We start from the raw sequence: 20453 nt of genomic DNA on the forward strand, positions 1-20453 counted from the left end.
TTTTTATTTATTTTTTAATGTAATTTCGGTGATCAAAGATGAGCTTTAAGGAATACAATTACTGACTACAAGGGTACTTTCAAATGTATACAAAATACGCTTGACTGGAATGGCAGTGGAATGAAAGACAAAATCAACCCCAGACTATAAAGCCAGCCAAGCCCTGTTTTGTTGAGATACACAGAACCAGCAGTTCAAAGTTTGTGAGAAAATACCAGGTTGACAAAGATTATAAAGTGCAAGGGTCTGAGGAGGACATCACAACGCATGCATCTCCAATGCAACATATTCTGTGGCAAAATGTCCATGAAGGGATTCACTTCAAAGTGACAAAACATCATCTAATACTGAATTATCAAATACAAAATTCTCAATAGGTTGTAGACTTTTTATTTTATTTTTTAATGGCAGAATGTCTCCGATCTCCCATAAGACACAGTGACCCCAAATGTGCTTACAGGCAATAACAGAAATGGCTTGTGTAAGGCGTTCACAATTCTCTATGCACTGAGGTCATGACATGAACATATGACAGCCGGTTCTCTCTCAGTCTTGATAATATCGTCTGCATTTACATGGTGAGTTGGAGGACAGCTCATCCTTTGTAACTCTAAGATGTAGCTTGAAACTTCATAACTAGTTTTGAGTTCCTGATACGACACCCTATCAGGACTCGTCTGCTAAGATCTCCGTGCATCAGCAGGGAGAATGCCTTCTTCAAATCTGCTTAAGAGACTTTAAGCTGATGACTCATGTAATGCATCCTGTGAATTCAGAACTTTCCATGCGGTTCCATTACCACAATATTGGGGCTGCATAAGCTCCAGAAACCCTGGTAAACCCATCATTTTTAAAAGGTATTTCTCACCGTATATCAAAGTTTGTGTTTCACTGCAAAAAGTAAGTCATCTAGGTTTGGAACAACGTTAAAGCGAAGTTTGAGTTACAATTCTTATCAACCAATGCCTGTGATTTCATGCACCGACTCGAACGGGACGAACATCTCCATGTTTATTACAGAGGTGGGAGTGTGTGTTTTCTAGATGTGGGCATAATTTTAATTTATTAAACCATAAATGAAATGACAGACAAAGTTGTTTATAATATACCCATATAATTGAGCAGAGAAACATAAGTATCTCACCTGCTACTGATATGAAATTGGGCAGTCACAATGCATTTCACAATTTGGCTCTATTTATTATTATTATGATGTTATTTTTTCATCAGATACCATCCATATTGAAATGAAAGCATGCTGTTTGAAGATTGGTGCGCAAAAGGTAGCTCAGGTATAGGTCACAATACACATGAGGAGAAGCATCAGGATAATACATACAACATCAGCAATCACAGACATTCGCATTTGGACGGGATGAGATTTCTCAAAGCAGAGGACCATCAAGTTAGACAAAAAAAAAACAGTAGGTAATTTGCTCTGGACGTTTTACTGAGGGTGTGTGAGAAAAACACAGACATGGCAGATTAAATAAATCAATAAAACCAATAAAGTTTGGCATAATGTCAAACCTGCTGTTGACAGTTGAATTACATGCTGACTTAGGGCAATATCTTCAGTGAATAATGATACAAATCTCAAACTGTTCCTCACACAAAACTAACATATGGCTTCAGAAGGCATGTGATACGCATGAGTCATTTTTTGGTTACTTTAATGGTAGTCTTAAGATGCTTTGTGTCACTTTTGGAGCTTGATATCTCCAGTCTCCATCCACTTTCATTATCTGGAAAAGAGCAGCGTCGACATTCTGCTCAACTTCTCCTTTTGGCTTCCAGGAAGAAAGTAAGTCTTACTGGTTTGCAACAACACAAAGGTAAGTAGGCTAACCAAATTGTTCATTTTGGTGTTAAATATTAAATTGAACGTCCTCTGCTGAGACAGCACGCCTCACTACATACAGTCAGCAAATATTTAGATGACGCATGGGTGACGACATAGGCTCGGAGTCATTCATAAGGCATCGTTATTTATTTATATCTAGACATGGACCGTAAAAGCATCACCAGTACGCACATTTAATTCATTATTAGTCCTTATGAAAAGCAAAAAGTCACTTAAAGTCGCTTACCCTCTGCTACAGTCTCCTCCACGGTCACTTGATATCGTCCAATGGAGAAAACGCGTCCGATGAACGTGCCGGACCCCGCGCAGCCCCCCGCGACTGCTCCTGACGCGGGCCCCGAGCTCACCAGCTCCCGTCGGGTATCGAAGAACTTCTTCATAGTCCAACCAGCAACACTCTTTCATTAAATCATGAAAAACAACCAGACTCTCGCGTACGTGTCGTTTCCCAGATCCAACAAAGATTGACAGATGCACAAATTACAGAAAAGCGCGATGATCTCTCAATATAAAACAGTCCAGCTCGAGACTCCGAGGCAAGCTCAGCGGACATCAAGTGTTAGGAGATCCGGAACAATTCAACTGTATTAGAAGGAATCGGTTATCAGTTACCAGTAGGATGAGTCACCATTGACACATTATCTTCATACTTATGTACCTGAAATACTAGCTTATAATAACATATCTGATGAGTGCCAACGCATTCCTGCCAGCTGCATAAACAAGCAGATTAATATCACGAGTCCTCTTGCCACGCTGTCTTTTATTATGCACTTGGTGTCCAGCAACGATTATCGGCAGCACAGCGTTCAGGAGTCGCTCTCTCCTCTCCGTTTGCTCATTCAATCATCACAGCTGATCCTCAGAACTGACGCTTGCCCGAAAACCCGGAAGTGCAACGTATACGCAGGGAAACAGCCGGTTTGATAGGGTTTTCTCTAAACAAAGTGAATAATAGTGTTTAACCATTGTCTGCTGACGAGGTTAGATCAGAGAAACGGCCGTACACAGGTAAAGAGGAAGAATAAACCGCGCGTTAGGATGGACTCGGTCGTCTACAGTCAGTCACGCTCTCTTGGTAGATGTTGTTTAACACAACGCACTGACGTCAGCGAGGACGCGCACGTGCGTGTCCAATAAGAGACACTAGAGGGCATCATTACACACGCCACAACATTGAACCAGAAACCTTTTTTTGTGAATTCATTTTTTATCATTACCTTTTTTTTTTACAGTCTATGATCATTACATTGTTTGGACTCGGAACATAAGAAACAAATGGAGATTTTATTTTTTATTTTAATTTTTTAAGCTTTGTCGACTCATCTGTAGAGGAAACCATGACTCAAGTTAATAAAATGGCATATAAAACACCTGCAGGCAAATATTTTTTTGTTGTTTTCATTTACCAATAAATGTTTAGGTTTCAGGCTAATTTTTAGCCAAACTGTTTATAAAAAATATTTTTTACCATGTTATGAAACAAATAGCCTAAAATAATGATTGGATACATTTACTTTATATGCAACGTGTGTAAAATGGCCTTAAATGGGTTGTTTCATTCTATGTATCTATACATTTAATCTAATTAGCATGTTAAAGTGATCCTGAGGCAACATAAAATAAAAAGGTATAATGGGAGTAATTACTTCATAGGAAGTGCTGTCAAATCCATTTATCACATCTAACATAAAAGTTTGTGCTTATATAATATACAGTATGCGTGTATATATACAGTGGGGAGAACAATTATTTGATTCACTGCCGATTTTGCATGTTTTCCCACTTGTAGCATGTAGAAGTCTAATTTTTATCATAGGTAGTACTCTTCAACTGTGATTGGCGGAATCTAAAACAAAAATCCAGAAAATCACATTGTATGATTTTTAAATAATTAATTTGCATTTTATTGGATGACATAAGTATTTGATACATCAGAAAAGCAGAACTTAATATTTGGTACAGAAACCTTTGTTTGCAATTACAGAGATCATACGTTTCCTGTAGTTCTTGACCAGGTTTGCACACACTGCTGCAGGGATTTTGGCCCACTCCTCCATACAGACCTTCTCCAGATCCTTCAGGTTTCGGGGCTGAAGCTGGGCAATATGGACTTTCAGCTCCCTCCAAAGATTTTGTATTGGGTTCAGGTCTGGAGACTGGCTAGGCCACTCCAGGACCTTGAGATGCTTCTTGCGGAGCTACTCCTTAGTTGCCCTGGCTGTGTGTTTCGGTTCGTTGTCATGCTGGAAGACCTAGCCACGACCCATCTTCAATGCTCTTACTGAGGGGTGGAGGTTGTTGGCCAAGATCTCGCGATACATGGCCCCATCCATCCTCCCCTCAATGCGTCGTCCTGTCCCCTTTGCAGAAAAGCATCCCCAAAGATGTTCTTGGGGTTGTACTCATCCTTCTTCCTCCAAACACGGCGAGTGGAGTTTAGACCAAAAAGCTCTATTTTTGTGGTCTTGTTCTTCTGGTCTTGGCCATTGTGGAGAGGTTGGAGTCTTTGATTGAGTGTGTGGACAGGTGTCTTTTATACAGGTAACGAGTTCAAACAGGTGCAGTTAAAACAGGTCTGTGAGAGCCAGAATGCTTACTGGTTGGTAGGTGATCAAATACTTATGTCATGCAATAAAATACAAATTAATTATTTAAAAATCATACAATGTGACATTTTTTGTTTTAGATTCCATCTCTCAGTTGAAGTGTACCTATGATTAAAAATTACAGACCTCTACATGCTTTGTAAGTAGGAAAACCTGCAATATATATGCGTGTGTGTGTCAGGTGTGTATACAGACACACGCACACACACACATATATTATATAAACACAAACTTGTATGTTATAGAGATTAATTGATTTGACAGCACTATGTTGATATATAATGTCTTTCCTTATTCACTTGTCGTTTTCATATTCTGATTAGAAACTCCACAATGTTTTCCTGAGATGTTTATTTACGACAAACAATTTGAAAATTAGTCACATTTTTAATGATAATTTCAAAATATTATATTTCCATAAGAGTGCTAAATTAATTCGATAATTCAGTCAATGTCAGTCATTAATATATATATGGTTCTCAGGAGTATAACATAACACATTTGAATTCTAACATCTAGCAAATAATGGAATAAAAGTTCGCATTACATGCGCTTGCCTGTAGCATTGCTGCCCCCCACAGGAAAATGTGTTTACCTATATTACCCTATTTTTTTACAGTCTATGATATTACCACAAAACTAAACTCAGGAAATGAGTGCGAGGGAGGAAGATTATCAAGATTACTGGTTAGTCTAGTTGACTGCTTATTGATTTAATTTAGTTTTAGATTTAATTTATTCGTTGTCAAATTACACACATCAAACATTTGACAAACAAGTTTTTAGCAAAAATACTTAACACATGCTACTCAGGCAGCTGTGGGTTTGTTAGATGGACCCTTTCTAAATATATTATCTCATGTCAGTAACGACCGACACATCTGATCCCCCACTCCCTTCCTGTTCAGAAAAAAAAGAAGATAACTCACACTAGTTCTGAGTAAAGCACTCAGATCATATGTTTGCAGATTCCAGCTGGTTTGATGTTTTGTTATCTAATGCAATGACATTCATGTATTTTTAGGTGGAACCCAAGTGTTAAGGGCTTATGTACTGTAAATGGAAACGCAAAATGTTGTAAGATCGTGTTTATCAAATTGTCATAGTACATACAGAATTATAATGCATCTAATACATTACACTTTATCTTCGATTCAGACTCAACCAAACACTCTTGCAAGTAGAATACAGAAATATGTCACCCTTTATTTTAAGGTGTCCTTGTTACAGTGTAATTATTGAATTAAGTGCTGGGTAATATTAATTAACATAAGGTTAGGGTTTGGTTTAGTTGCATGTATTTATGCATAATTTACAGTTGTTACTATAACATGTAACATGAGTAACAAGGACAATAAAATAAAGTGTTACCAGAATTATCAACAGACTTCAATTGATTTATTCACTAAACTTATATATAAAATAAGAAAAAGAAAAAAAAAGTAATAAGCAGTGAAGGGACACAGCCTTTTAATAGCATTTGAAGTGAAAAATTTACACTTGGTTATTAAAATCATCTTGTTTTCTCTTAACCAGCAGCACAAGAAAACCTAAAACATGCAATGTCTTTAATCAGGAATTTACAAACCTATTATTTTGTTTTGATGAAGATTAATTTAATACATTAAAAATGGCATTTTCAAAAAAAACATGCTAACCATTAAAAAAAATTATACATTATACATTTTTTATATATATCTCCCCTCCAAAAAAAACTGCACTCTAATAGGAAAAATGTATCCTCATCTCAAATGCTTATTGAAGTTATTGAAGTTCTCTCCATTTGCCCATACAAAAAAAGAAAATCTATACTAGTTATGGCCCAGCACAAAAAAAAGAAAAAAGAAAAAACAGAAAAGAAAAAACAAAGAACAACCTTCAACCCTCGCCATCCATTTGTAATAGTTAAAGCACTCAACTTTATGTTTCCTCTGTAAAAGAAAAAAGAGAGACAGTTTTAATTGAGAATACGATAAAAACATACAGCCAGTATTTTTGTATCAACATTTTAATGGAATGCACGTTTGCTTTAAAAATCCTGACGTACAAAGTGAGGGGGTTTGAAACGGTTTACCTACTGAAGAATAACTTACAAACAGCACGAATGGATGTGAATAAAGTGGACAACTATGTACAAAAATTAAATACAATGCTACAGCACATTAAGAGATTTATAAATGTTCATAAAAGGCAAATATTAACATGTGGCAAGATGGAACTCCACTAAGTCCCTATGATCAATAATGTCTCCTCTCTCTTCATGGAAGCTTCTTGCGTTAGTCTGAATACTGAATCCAATGTTATAATCTATGAAAGACATCAAATGTACCAGGGTTCGAATATTAAACTTTTTATATTATATTCCCATGTTTGTAAATAATCAGGAAATAGTTCAACCAAAACTCGTTTCTCATGACTTAGTCCCAAATCAATATGACTATTTTCATCAGTTAAACACACACGGCAGAATATTCATGCTGCCATTTTCCATCAAATAAAAAGTATGTGAAAGAGCAGCAGGGACATTCTGTAAAATTTCTCCTTTTGTGTTCCACTGAGAAAAAGTTATTCGGGTTTGAAACGACATGAGGACGAGTGATTGGTGATGAAATTTGCATTTCCTTTTTAAAAACAAACCGGAAAGGAGTATCAAATCCTCTAAGTTTGAAGAAGAATGTGGACCACTGAGCAAAAAATCTGTCAAATCTCATCCTTAGTTGTCCAAATATATTAAAACTTGCCAGTGTAGAAGCTCTCAACAGCATTTCTCAAAGGCCCAAACCCCAAACGCTTAAAGGCATCATTACAGTTTCAATGTCGATCAAAAGTTTCAACAGGCTTGGCTTTTTCTTACTCAGAAAAAGCAAAAGAGAAAAAAAGAAAAGAAAAAAAAACCTCAACCCCCGTTACGCACCATTCTTCATCAATAACTTTAATTTCAGGAAGGGGAATTTTAACTAGCAAAGGTTTTCGCTGCGTCTTCCTTGCCTCTGTAAGTCCTCTTCCCGTGTGTGAAGGGCAGGTATCTATACTTGATCATGTGCTGTAGAGGAAACGCAAACAGTTAGCAACAGTTTAGTACATTACATCACTGGAAGTCTATTTTTAGATAACTCGACTACGAACCTTGATCTGCCGCTTCATGGTGATGCAGAACAGCATGATGAAATACATTACGAGGATGGGCCAGAACACCGGCACGTCAAAGGCGTCGAAGAATGTGCAAATCATAGCGATGACGATGCCCTTCGTCGCTGAATGCCTGAAACATCAACCAAAAGCAACAACATGCACACTTAAACTGAAGCACTTGGAAGGAATATACACATTTGTGTGTTTAAGGCCCGGTTTAACACACAGGGCTTTAGATTAAGCTCGGATTAGGCCTTAGTTCAATTAGGACATTTAAGCAGATTTTATTAACATGCCTTAGAAAAAAAACATTCCTGGTGTGCATTTTGACAAAACAATGGCACTGACATGTTTACAGATATTTCAGGTCAAGTTGCTTTCAGTTAAAACAGCTCACGCTTGCATTTTAGTCTGGGACTATCTTCAGGGTACCCCCAGGATCCTCCAATTTAAATTCAAGGCTTTTTAAGACCTTTTTAATACCATTTCAAATGAAATTCAATGCCAACTTCGTACCCATTCCAACAGAAGTATGAGGGGAAAATGTCAAATCTGTATAAATTTTAAACCTTAGAAAATAATTATGTACAAGTAGTAGGGCTGGGACGGTATGGATTTTTTCTTACCGCGGTTGAAAAGCAAGAAATTCCCGCGGTATAGCGGTAAACTGGTCCAAAAACACTGGTGCGGATGGATGGTGAACGGATGATGAGTTTTGTGATGCGCTTACGGATTAAATAATAGCCCATCCGCGCCTGTATGGGATCTAGATTATGCATCATGAAACATTGCGTTCCCCAACTCGCGAAAGGTCGGATTTTCTCCATCGTTTGATAAGTTTTGTTTAGGAAAACTTGAATCCATGTAAGACACAATGTCATTAGACACAACGTACACACCAATGTTTTTTTGTTGTTTTTTGCGGTGATGGCGGTGACGAGCTCAGACCCGTGGTAGGCGTCACGTGACCGCGGTATTGCTGTAACCGGCCCAGCCCTAACAAGTAGGCTACTTGAATTAAGGTCAAGTTGTTTTCAGTTAAAACAGCTCAAGCTTGCATTTTGGTCTGGGACTATCTTAAGCCTTGTCTGTGAAACCAGGGGTAAAGCTCTAAAATTAAATATGTAAAAAAAAAAACATTACTGTGAGCTTATTGTAACATACTAATTGAATGATATTTAGTGGACAACTGATATATTAGCAATCCCGCTAACTCTGCAGACACTTGGCATTTAAGTTCTGCTGTTTGGCCGATTAGTGTTGGAAGCAAGACTTTTATCCCAGCGCACATGCACACGAGCTCATGAGATTTAAAGGTGCAGTAAGTGCTGATATATTTAAATGTTCTGTTAAAAGTGGATCGGGCAGCACAACACACTTTTAGCCAATCAGCAGAAGGGGGCGTGTCCACTCATGATGGGGAGGAGAGAGCGAGCAAGAGGGAGAATTGAAGAAAGACTGTAGAAAGAAAGATGGCTGAGAGACATTACAAAAGAGAAAAGGTCAGGAATATTAGTAAAAAAAAAAAAGGGTTATGATCAGGCAAGAGCGCAAGGAGCCGCGATAATATTGGAAAGGCTTTCCAGCGTTAGAGAGACCGAAGCAGGAAGGCCTGAAAACAGATGCTGAGGTTTTGTTGTTTCTGCTCCATGCGAGTAACATGGTTTTGGTGTGTTTCACAAGACAAAGATATGCTGTTGTAGTAATGTTAGCTACAGTAACAGGACAGTTCTGAGTGTCTATAGCCCCTTTCACACAGAGATTCCAGAAAATACACAGATAATGTGTCCTGGGATTGTTTGATTTTGGTTCATTCACCCTGCCAGTGATGTTCCGGGATCTGTGAGTGCGTTCACACACATCCCGTAAGATCCCGTAAAGACACGTGACGTCAGGATGAGACGTCCAACGTACGCGTCGAAAACATGTACAGTAACGCATCGCGATAGTAAGAAGCTCGTAGTATGACGAACAAACTTTCTTCTAAGAGCAACAGTCTCGCACAATGGCACGTGCGCCATCACTACGACACACCCCTTTACGGCATTGATCCTGGCTTTTGTTCCTGGCCCGGGACGTGTTTGCGTTCACACAGAAGGCACTCTGACAATTTTTCGGCAATTTCCCGGGATCAACGTGCTGTGTGAAAGGGACTCTAGTTTGTCTAGACCTGTGTGTTTTGCTGGCGACTAACAACAAACTCTTGCTTGCATTCTCGTGTACTGCATGTTAATTTTTTGTTTTTCCTCGTCGTTTGTTATCTTTGCTTTTTTTTCACAAAGCATTATATGATAAAGAGACATTCACTCTTGCATTGCATGTTCAAGCATTTTGGGGGCGGAGCAATGAAGGGAGGAGTGTGGGAGGAGTGTGTTGATATTGATAAAACAATATCAACATTGTTTCTCAGAAATCGCTTATTGCACCTTTAAAGCACTCATGCTTACAGCTCCTATTCTCCATCTCCCTCCAGTTTTGTTTTTATAGATGTATTTTTTTTCTAAATAATTTTGAAAATGATTTTAGTAAAATTGTATTTTAAAATTGTAATTTAAATATTACATTTATTGTAGCAATGTTGTGCAGATGTCAGTTACATTCATTTTTAATATCCTACACCACATTATTGTTACTTTTTTCATTCCTATGAAAAGTGCCAGAAATTCTGTTGTCCGTTTTAAATTCGCTTTATTTCTCTGGTGTTTTTATGACTAAATAGAGATGATAAAAAAAAAACTGGTGGTAATCAAATTAATGCAGAAAATTTTAAAAATCAATAAAATGACATTTGAACAAGTTTCAATTTTTGGCAAACAAAGTTCCGAACAACAGAGGTTTACGGTTTAAATAAACAAAAGTTGAAGACAAATTGTGGTATTGCAATATAATCCTTAAAAAAAAAAAAGTTTCTTGTGAAATGTCTCTGTATTTTTTTTGTGTGATAAAGGTCCAGTTAAGGGCTTGTAAGTTTCTTTGTGAAATGATCATGAAGTGACTCATATCGAGTTTGTTATTTATGTTCATATCCTCATATAGTGAGACGGCAGATGTATCCATAATTCAATTTCTTAAGTAGCTTTAATAATGATTAAGTGTACATGCCTACTTTTTATTCATACTCACTTTGCCAAATTCTACGACATGTATTAAACACTAAATTACATTTTTATCACTGGATTCTGCCTATGTTTTCCACGTGGTGGAAATCACTGGTCATTTCTGCACGTCACTGGATCAAGTCAGTCAACACACTCATTATTCTCTGGAGAAAACTGCACTCATCCAGCGATATCATGGGATCTCAAAATGTCACCCCTTATGTGACAACTCACCAGAATTTGAACTCTGGCAACCTCCTAATGAACGGCCGGAACTCTTCATTCTGTTTTGTGGGTAGTGCTGGACCCTCATCTAGTGAAGGGAGACATCGATTAGAAAAAAAGAAAAGAAAAAAAAATCCCCTCAGCGATGCAAAAGTCACTGATAAAGAAGATCATTTCAAATGCCGGTCTTACCTGGATCATCAAGCAATGAGGGATCCACTTTTGGTGAGAGGAAAGCAATGAAGAGGTTAAGGTGGTAGATCCCGAGAGCATATGTGACTATGTACCAGCCCTAACAAAAGACACAAATGATTCAGTGCATTTGATTAATGTTTTGGGATGAAAAATGCAAGAGTTACTCAAATCAAATGAACTTTCTAGACCTGCAAGATGCAATTACACAACAAGAACTTTATCATAAAGTTAGAGTTATTATGCAGTCTACAGCTGCATAATAACTCCCGCCTTATTGTTAAAGCATAAATCAAATAGATAAAATGCAAGTATTTTGCAAACATTCCTAAACAGGTGGTGCTTTTACCTGTAGAATATATACTCTGATCATATATATGGCCGTTAGAAGAAGAGTGGATGCCCATCGGAATGCTGAGAACGGAGTTGACTTGTCCAACCATGACTGGTAAATCTGCATTTAAAAGAGAAAAAGTAGTTCTCATTATCCAACAACACTCACTAGGGGTGCAAGATATACCAGAAGACACGATTAACAGGTTGAGATTTTGAACTACTGCAGTTACACTCATGTGACGCTGCTGTGCTGCATGGTAGCTTAGAGTTTTTTTATCAGTTCATTCTCGTGTTACGCAGCACGTTTGAGCTTCAGCGAGAACCAATGAGGTTCATTCTCGTGTTACGCAGCACGTTTGAGCTTCAGCAAGAACCAATGAGGTTCATTCTCGTGTTACGCAGCACGTTTGAGCTTCAGCGAGAACCAATGAGGTTCATTCTCGTGTTACGCAGCACGTTTGAGCTTCAGCAAGAACCAATGAGGTTCATTCTCGTGTTACGCAGCACGTTTGAGCTTCAGCAAGAACCAATGAGGTTCATTCTCGTGTTACGCAGCACGTTTGAGCTTCAGCGAGAACCAATGAGGTTCATTCTCGTGTTACGCAGCACATTTGAGCTTCAGCGAGAACCAATGAAGTTCATTCTCGTGTTACGCAGCACGTTTGAGCTTCAGCGAGAACCAATGAGGTTCATTCTCGTGTTACGCAGCACGTTTGAGCTTCAGCGAGAACCAATGAAGTTCATTCTCGTGTTACGCAGCACATTTGAGCTTCAGCGAGAACCAATTAGGTTCATTCTCGTGTTACGCAGCACATTTGAGCTTCAGCGAGAACCAATGAGGTTCATTCTCGTGTTACGCAGCACATTTGAGCTTCAGCGAGAACCAATGAGGTTCATTCTCGTGTTACGCAGCACTTTTTAAGCTTCAGCGAGAACCAATGAGGTTCATTCTCGTGTTACGCAGCACATTTGAGCTTCAGCGAGAACCAATGAGGTTCATTCTCGTGTTACGCAGCACATTTGAGCTTCAGCGAGAACCAATTAGGTTCATTCTCGTGTTACGCAGCACATTTGAGCTTCAGCGAGAACCAATTAGGTTCATTCTCGTGTTACGCAGCACATTTGAGCTTCAGCGAGAACCAATGAGGTTCATTCTCGTGTTACGCAGCACGTTTGAGCTTCAGCGAGAACCAATGAGGTTCATTCTCGTGTTACGCAGCACGTTTGAGCTTCAGCGAGAACCAATGAGGTTCATTCTCGTGTTACGCAGCACGTTTGTAGCCTGGCTTACGCCAGACCCAATTCTCGTTGAGACTTGGGTCTGGGAACCACATGTTCATTTTCTCATATTTGAGACGTGGTTTACGAATGCCCGGCGCCGTTTATTGTGTGCTAAGAATGTCTATCAAATGCGCCTGTACGCTCATAGCCAATCGTTTCCATTATACCAGATGACGTATGTAGAGCGAAAGAAATTAGACAAGGAAGACGACGATGGGTAAGATATTTTTTTGTAAACAATGACGTTCAGCGACTATTGTCGTTTGTGCAAGATAAACATGAGGGTCGAAGGTATATATGGACATAAACAAACTGCTTAGTTGTGTCGCATAGATGTCGTCATCGTCTTGCTGCTCCCTCCCCGTTCTGTGATTGGTTCCCTAAATGAGGCGAAAATCTGGTCCATGGTATCCAGACTGCCTTTCAGCGTGAATAAAATCGTGCTGCGCAAAGGCAGTATGGGGAAACCCAGGCTAGCACGTTTGAGCTTCAGCGAGAACCAATTAGGTTAATTCTCGTGTTACGCATCACGTTTGAGCTTCAGCAAGAACCAATGAGGTTCATTCTCGTGTTATGCATCACGTTTAAGCTTCAGCAAGAGGTCTGTTCTCGCACGTCAATCTATTTGGTTTAAATTACCTAAATTCAATCTGTTCATCTTACAAAGCGATAAAGAGAGAATTTGGATTAAACTTAGTTTTACCAACTCTTTAAAAACTTTTTGAAGAATCAAAATGTCAGTTGCGTAGCCATCAATGGAGGAACAGATATCACTCAGATTTTATCAAAAAGACCTTCATTTGTGTTATGAAGATGAACGAAAGTCTTACGGGTTTGGAACAACAAGAGGTTGAGTAAATAATGACAATTTTCATTTTTGGATGAACCATCTCTTTAACATTACGGGCCGGAGCACGGTTGCGTCATTACGATTGAACTTTTTGTTTTGAAGAAAATTGCTTTCGTTAATAGACTGTCTAATAGATGTATCACTTATGCAGCGATTTTCACTTAACTGTACTGCACATATCATGAGAATTTTTATGGAGGTAGCTGACTTTAACAGAGGAATTTGCAGCTTTACTCGCAAACTAAAATTACTGTTCGTCAATAAGGTGAGAAGCAAACAAGATAATATAAATATACTCTAATTGAAAAGTGTACCATCCAAGTAGTAGTAATAGAAATTTGGTAATGATGAAAATAGCGCACACAAAAGCACTCCATGCTCCGGCACGGTTAGTCATCACAATACATGCGTACCGCACGCCGCCCCGTGCCCAAGCCAACCTCTTCAAGCGGGCCAGGGCACGGTGCAGCGCACACATCACCCAGCAATCACACTAGTCAAACGAACCAGGGGTGGGTTTCCCAAAAGCATCGTTAGCCAACTATGGTTGCAAGTTCCATTGAACTCTATTGGTAACGACAGAACTTGCGACCATAGTTGGCTTTGGGAAACGCACCCCAGACTTTGGGAGATCGCCTGGTGCGAGTACACCCTGAGAGACAGTTTCTGAGCGCTGTCTCAGAGGCGCGCACATAATACCGCGCGAGTAATGTATCGAGTTATTTTTGCTGCGTAATTGGGCTTAAACGGTTAAATACACATACCTGCGTGTCAAAATGCCCATCTTTGAAAGTATCCTCAAACTCAATCATTTATGTCTTAAGTGAAAGTAAACGGTTGAGAAAGAAAACGCATGTGTAACAGTATATTGGATCTGTGCATTCGATTTTAATTAAAATTGCTTAAATAGTCAGACAGTGGCATTTCCAAGAGCCTCACCTGCCCAAGCCGTTTAAAGAAGTTTCCGATCGCTGATGGTTTCCCATGGATGGATTCACCAGCACTGTCTCCTTCTGGCATTCTGTCTGTGAATGAGGGGTAACATAATGAGGGTGCAGTGAAAAAAAAGGATTATTTTAGCTTGCTATTTTTATATTGACAGTAAACAACCCAGAAATATCAATATAAATCTCCTCATTGAACTCACTCAAACGTATATTAAAAACTACACATTTCCATCCTACCGTCTCCACCGCAAACATGCTTTCTTGAACATTATAACTGTTCATATAGCTAATAATGGTGTTGAACCGCTACATCAACAATTAACTGTTTTGCGCTCAAAGCATTGAGAATTACAACCAAATGCACTAATTTCTAAGTTGCAGCAAATTTAGTTTGACTAAATTGAGCCTTAATTTAAAAACTTGTTTTTAAAACCTAATAAAATGGGATGTGAAAAAAGTTCTTTGTTTTTATAATTTTTAACAAGTCCTAAAATAGTGTTTTTTGAAGCAATCCCTTTTATTATTAAACATTTTATTTCCATATATCCACCTTTACTCAATTCCTATAAATCCTATTGAGACCATATAAAACCCTACCAAAAAAAAAAAAAAACTGACATTCATTTAGGATATTTTATACTCATCTAATTTTGTACAGCCCTGTTGCATTGTGTATGGTTTACTATATCTCTCTCTTTTTTAAAAACAGATTCACATAAAAAGATAAAACAACTGAGACATAAACTGAACACATTTCCCTGTTGGTTACAGAGTTGACTTTTTATTCATATTATTTCTAACAATTTGCTAGGACAGTCAGCTGTTCTTCCTGTCTCCCTGTAACGGTCTTAGGCGTCTTAAATTACGGATATTGCAGTTTATTGCTCTGGTCGCTTCTGCAGAAGGACAATGACATGTTCACACAGGTGATCAGCGACCCAGGCCATCTTTCTCCTGACGTTTTTCCCAATCAGTAAAAAGGTCTCTTTAGTGTCCTAAGTTATTGGAACGGTGAATTTAATTGTCTACCAACATTAATCTGATAGTGTCTTAAATAATTAGTTCACTTCACAATCAAAATGTCCAAATAATTTACTCACCCCCACTTTATCCAAAATATTCATGTCTTTTTTTTCTTCAGATGAAAAGAAATTAAGGATTGTGAGGAAAACATTCCAGGATAGTGTATATATATATATATATATATATATATATATATATATATATTTATATACATTTAAATAACTGATCGTTTAGCTAGATAAGATCCTTATTCCTCGGCTGGGATCGTGTAGAGCCCTTTGAAGCCGCAATGAAACTGTAATTTGGACCTTCAAACCATTGAAATCCACTATATGGAGAAAAATCCTGGAATGTTTTCATTTGTCCTCAAAAACCTTCATTTCTTTTCAACTGAAGAAAGAAAAACATGAATATCTCGGATGACGTTGGGCTGGGGTGAGTAAATTATCAGCAAATTTTAATTCTGAAGTGAACTAATCCTTTAAGGACTTGTTCCACAAGTACATGCGCAATAATTGTTTATGGTTAATTGAACAAGCATGAACAACACTGTTCGACTTCGAACACTTTCCGATAAAGATATGTAAAGCTTATTTAGATTTTCCTTTTTTTTTTATTAAAATACTGTATCCTGAAAAAGGGACGTTTCTTATAACGATACCGGTTTACAGAAATAACTAGGAATTCCTTGCTTCCTTTCTCTAGATTGATTCTTCTGACTTGCTCTATACTGACTGGATGACATTTCACAGGCGGGGATACGGGTGGTGTTGTATTACGTTAAAGTTCGTAAGTTTTAAAATCTAAATTACTGTTGACTAAATGATCTACCTTGCAGATCAGTGCATTTCCCCCGTTTCAGTCAATGATAATATACGATTCACTCACGAGTGCGTTTAAAGGAATTGATTTCCTGATCGTAAAACAGGGGAAGACTCCGTGTGATGATAACCTACAGATGTAATCTGAGGCAAAGTCCAAAAAACCACCACGTCAATGAACAAGTGGTTCTTCGAGGAAAATAATCAACCTAAATCAAGATCACCTTCAGTATAACGGCGCATAAAATGAATGGTTTGGTGTCTCTGCTAAAGGTAGAAGCAGCTAATTTCCCTCATCTTTCAGTCACTGCTGTCGGCTACTGTGGAATATAATGCCTCATTGTAGTTAATAATAACATGTGTATTTATTTGCTAAATAAACTAGTTATCCCAGAGCAGAACCTGTGATTCTTGATCCAGATACGTCTAGCCTATTTCCTGACATCTGAACGAAACAGGACAGTGCATGCAAATGAACACTAGCTAAAGTCCCGGAACAGATTTGGTCTCAGTCTGTTGTCATTAGCGAACCAGTGCGATAGATACTTACCTCAATGTTTATTTCATAAACTCACTGTTAATGTAACCACCTAACTAGAAGGCTAGTGGTCAGACCTTGTAGCTAATTTGCTATTTAGCATCGGTTTGTTAGCCATAACTGATTCCTTAAAGGCGTAAAGCATGCTGGTTAATGTAGTTTCTAAAATAGATCTTCTGCGTTTGACGCTAAACACGGACGACTGCTTATAAACTACACTTCCCGTTCTACTATACAACAAGGCGGAAACGCAAGGGTTGTAGTTTTTATTTTCGAATTTGTAATTGAAACTACCTCTGGGAGGCATCGAGAAGGAACTACAATGACCAGCAGACACGCAGAAAAGTGGACAACTCACTTCCGGGGAAATCCGAACGCAGGCGAGTGGTAAACTTTGCTAGCACTGCCTTTTACTGCATCTTATAGGAAATATAATTTTACAATCGTCATGCCACTAGAGGAAAATAAAATCAGGCGGACAGTTAAGATATTCGAGGAGTCGGATCGCACGTGAGAGGTTTATAACAGGAGTGAGATGACAGGAAATCTGTTTCTCTTACCCGGTTGTGCCGCTGTGTCACTCTCGGCTGCCGATCCGCGCGTCGCGCTGCTTCTCTGTGAACACGTCAGTGCTTCTGTAGACGCAGCCGCGTCAGACCGCAGTAGCCGAGCGCAGACAACATCGCTCCCTGTTTAACATCAGCCGAGCGCAGACAACATCGACAACAACGTTCAGCAGATCCAAACTCAGCGCCTAACTTTTTTTTTAAACGATACGATATATGTTTTGTTACAGTTGTAACGATACCGATTACAATACTGATCCTATTTATTTTTTTAAATGGGTATGTGATTTTTTTTTTTTAGAAAAAGAGAAGAAGATTTTATAAGTAGCCTATCTATATGCCTATCAACACAAATCCATATGACCGGGTTCAAAAATCCAAGTAGGGTAAGATGGGTGAAGATTCCCCCTTAAGAACAATCTACTTTTACCTTTTAAAATTGTGACACATTTAATTTCTTTATTTGGGGACCAAGTACCGAGAAGCTTCTCCACTTTAAACACACACACACACACACACACACACACACACACACACACACACACACACACACACACACACACACACACACACACACACACACACAAAAATATATGTGTGAGTAGTTATGTGAATGTATACATAATAGCCTATATATACACACACACACATATGTATACACACACGTAACCCAAACAGTCTTTGTCCTGGTTTGCATCATATTTAAATGGCCGTGAACAGTGTGTTGTGATTAATAATGTGAGATCCACTTTTCTTAAAATCAAAACTGGGATTCCGCAGGGCACGGTCTTGGGACCCATACTCTTCAGCCTCTACATTAATGACTTGCCAGATGTAGTATGCCCAGATATAGGTCTACAGATGTATGCAGATGACACAGTGGTGTACGCATCTGGTAATACCTGTATTTCTGTGGCTGACAAACTAAATGCTAACTTAGAAAAAATATCATCTTGGCTGGCCTCATCTTGTTTAACTTTAAACACCAATAAAACGAACTCTGTCTGCTTTTCCATTAAAAAACTACCTCTAACACAACTCTTGAATGTAAAAGTGAATGGGGAAATTATTGAACAAGTACCTGAAGTGAAGTATCTTGGAATAATTATAGACTATCAGTTGAATTTTAAAAGACATATTAAGAAAATTTGCAAAACCATTAAGGCCAACTTGTGCTGTTTCATGATGATAAGAAACTGCCTGACTCTTGATTGTGCTTTTATTTTTTTAAATTCTATGATTCTTTCACATAGGCTATATCCTATGGCTTAACCACATGGTCCCAAGCTCATCAGTCATCAGTCAAAATCATAGAGTGTCTGTACAATCGAGCCTTAAAAGTTCTGGACAAGAAGGGAATAAGGTACCATCACTGCCAAATTCAAAGTAAATATAAGATTTTAAGTTTTATCTCCCTGCATCTGGTTAAACTGGTCTTCAAATGCTTAAATGACGCTGCTCCATTACTGCTTTGTAAAATAATAACTAGACAGCAAAGTACTAGAGTCACCACCCGATCAGCGTCAAAAGGCAATTGTAGTATACCTTTTCGAAGAACATCTTTTGCCCAGGCTGCCTTTTCAGTAAAAGGAACACAATTATGGAATTCTCTGCCATACCATTTGAAGTGTATCCCGATATTAGCCACCTTAAAAAAAAACACCAAATCGTGGTTAATTCAGGAACAACACTGTACTCATATTTAGTCTTTACACTTTGCCCTGTCTGTATGCTTTTTGTCTTTTTTTATTTTCTTACATCGTATCTCATTTGTTTTTAATATTGTTAAACTGTATTTTTTATCAAAAAAGCCCTACTAGGGACAAGTGTCGAGAATTAGCTTTAGCTAAAAACACTATGATACATGCATCGGATGACTGTTAAGTTTATCTATGTTATTGTATCTGTCCCTATTTAAATAAACTGAATAATAATAATATAATATATATATGTGCGTGTACAAGTATTATACATTTACAAACTTTTATGTTAGATACGATTACAGTTTTTTCCGACTGCTTACACACATTTTCAAAACATTGTCACCTTTTTTCAAAACTCTACACACAATTCCCAAAACTTCACACACAAAATGCTAAATGCCTCACGTCTCCTTCAAAATGTAACACCGCATTCAAAAGGCCATAAACACATGTCAGAATATACACTTCTTTCATAATAGTACATGTTGACCTGTTTATAGGCCTATAATTGTGTGTAGAAAAAAGTGTTTTATGCAATTGAAAACGGAGTCAAAGGCTGAGAAATAGCTTATGGTTTTGGAGATTTGGTGTGTAGTTTTACACTTTGAGTGAGAGGTTTCAAAAATCGAGTGTCATGAAAAGATTTTCCAACTGTAAGCAGGGGGGAATCACATTGTGAAATAAATGTTTTTCTCCAAAACCTGTTAGCCACAATTATTGAAACCCTTTTATTCAATACTTTTTGCAATCTCCTTTTTCCAAGATAACAGCTCTGAGTCTTCTCCTATAATGCCTGATGAGTTTGGAGAACAACTGACCAGAGATCAGAGACCATTCCTCCATACTGAATCTCTCCAGATCCTTCATTCCTCCATACAGAATCTCTCCAGATCCTTCATTCCTCCATACAGAATCTCTCCAGATCCTTCATTCCTCCATACAGAATCTCTCCAGATCCTTCATTCCTCCATACAGAATCTCTCCAGATCCTTCATTCCTCCACACACAGAATCTCTCCAGATCCTTCATTCCGCCAGACAGAATCTCTCCAGATCCTTCATTCCTCCACACACAGAATCTCTCCAGATCCTTCATTCCTCCACACACAGAATCTCTCCAGATCCTTCATTCCTCCACACACAGAATCTCTCCAGATCCTTCATTCCTCCACACAGAATCTCTCCAGATCCTTCATTCCTCCATACAGAATCTCTCCAGATCCTTCATTCCTCCATACAGAATCTCTCCAGATCCTTCATTCCACCACA

At 38.3% G+C, this 20453-nt stretch overlaps 2 protein-coding genes across 16 annotated transcripts in view; both read right to left on the bottom strand.

Moving 5' to 3' along the window:
- The window catches only part of aak1a (AP2 associated kinase 1a), a 67685-nt gene extending 64708 nt beyond the window's left edge, over positions 1 to 2977 (bottom strand). For 8 of the 12 annotated variants that reach the window (XM_079637345.1, XM_079637354.1, XM_079637348.1 and 5 more), the window contains exon 1: positions 2091 to 2965. In XM_079637345.1, the coding sequence (XP_079493471.1) occupies positions 2091 to 2244 (154 nt within the window). In that variant the 5' untranslated portion in view covers positions 2245 to 2965. Of the gene's footprint in view, positions 1 to 2090 lie in introns of all 12 variants that reach the window. The other 4 variants (XM_079637355.1, XM_079637350.1, XM_079637352.1 and 1 more) reach the window with 2 other exon arrangements.
- Positions 2978 to 4813: 1836 nt separating this feature from the next.
- Positions 4814 to 17653, bottom strand: rer1 (retention in endoplasmic reticulum sorting receptor 1). 4 transcript variants are annotated; one of them, XM_079637978.1, is made up of 8 exons: positions 17477 to 17653; positions 14527 to 14612; positions 11470 to 11574; positions 11121 to 11220; positions 10938 to 11016; positions 7600 to 7735; positions 7462 to 7516; positions 4814 to 6404 (listed from the first exon to the last, which is right to left on the bottom strand). In XM_079637978.1, exons 2-8 carry the CDS (start codon positions 14605 to 14607, stop codon positions 6394 to 6396), a joined length of 567 nt encoding a protein of 188 aa, XP_079494104.1. In that variant the 5' UTR covers positions 14608 to 14612; positions 17477 to 17653; the 3' UTR covers positions 4814 to 6393. The 4 variants fall into 4 exon arrangements, with proteins under 4 accessions (XP_079494104.1, XP_079494102.1, XP_079494103.1 ...); XM_079637976.1 differs by having other exon boundaries at positions 5551 to 6404; positions 7388 to 7516; XM_079637977.1 differs by lacking the exon at positions 17477 to 17653 and adding an exon at positions 16929 to 17168 and having other exon boundaries at positions 5551 to 6404; positions 7388 to 7516.
- Positions 17654 to 20453: the final 2800 nt, after the last annotated feature.

This window comes from Phoxinus phoxinus (genome assembly GCF_949152265.1).
Source record: "Phoxinus phoxinus genome assembly, chromosome: 15".
Classification (NCBI taxonomy): domain Eukaryota; kingdom Metazoa; phylum Chordata; class Actinopteri; order Cypriniformes; family Leuciscidae; genus Phoxinus; species Phoxinus phoxinus.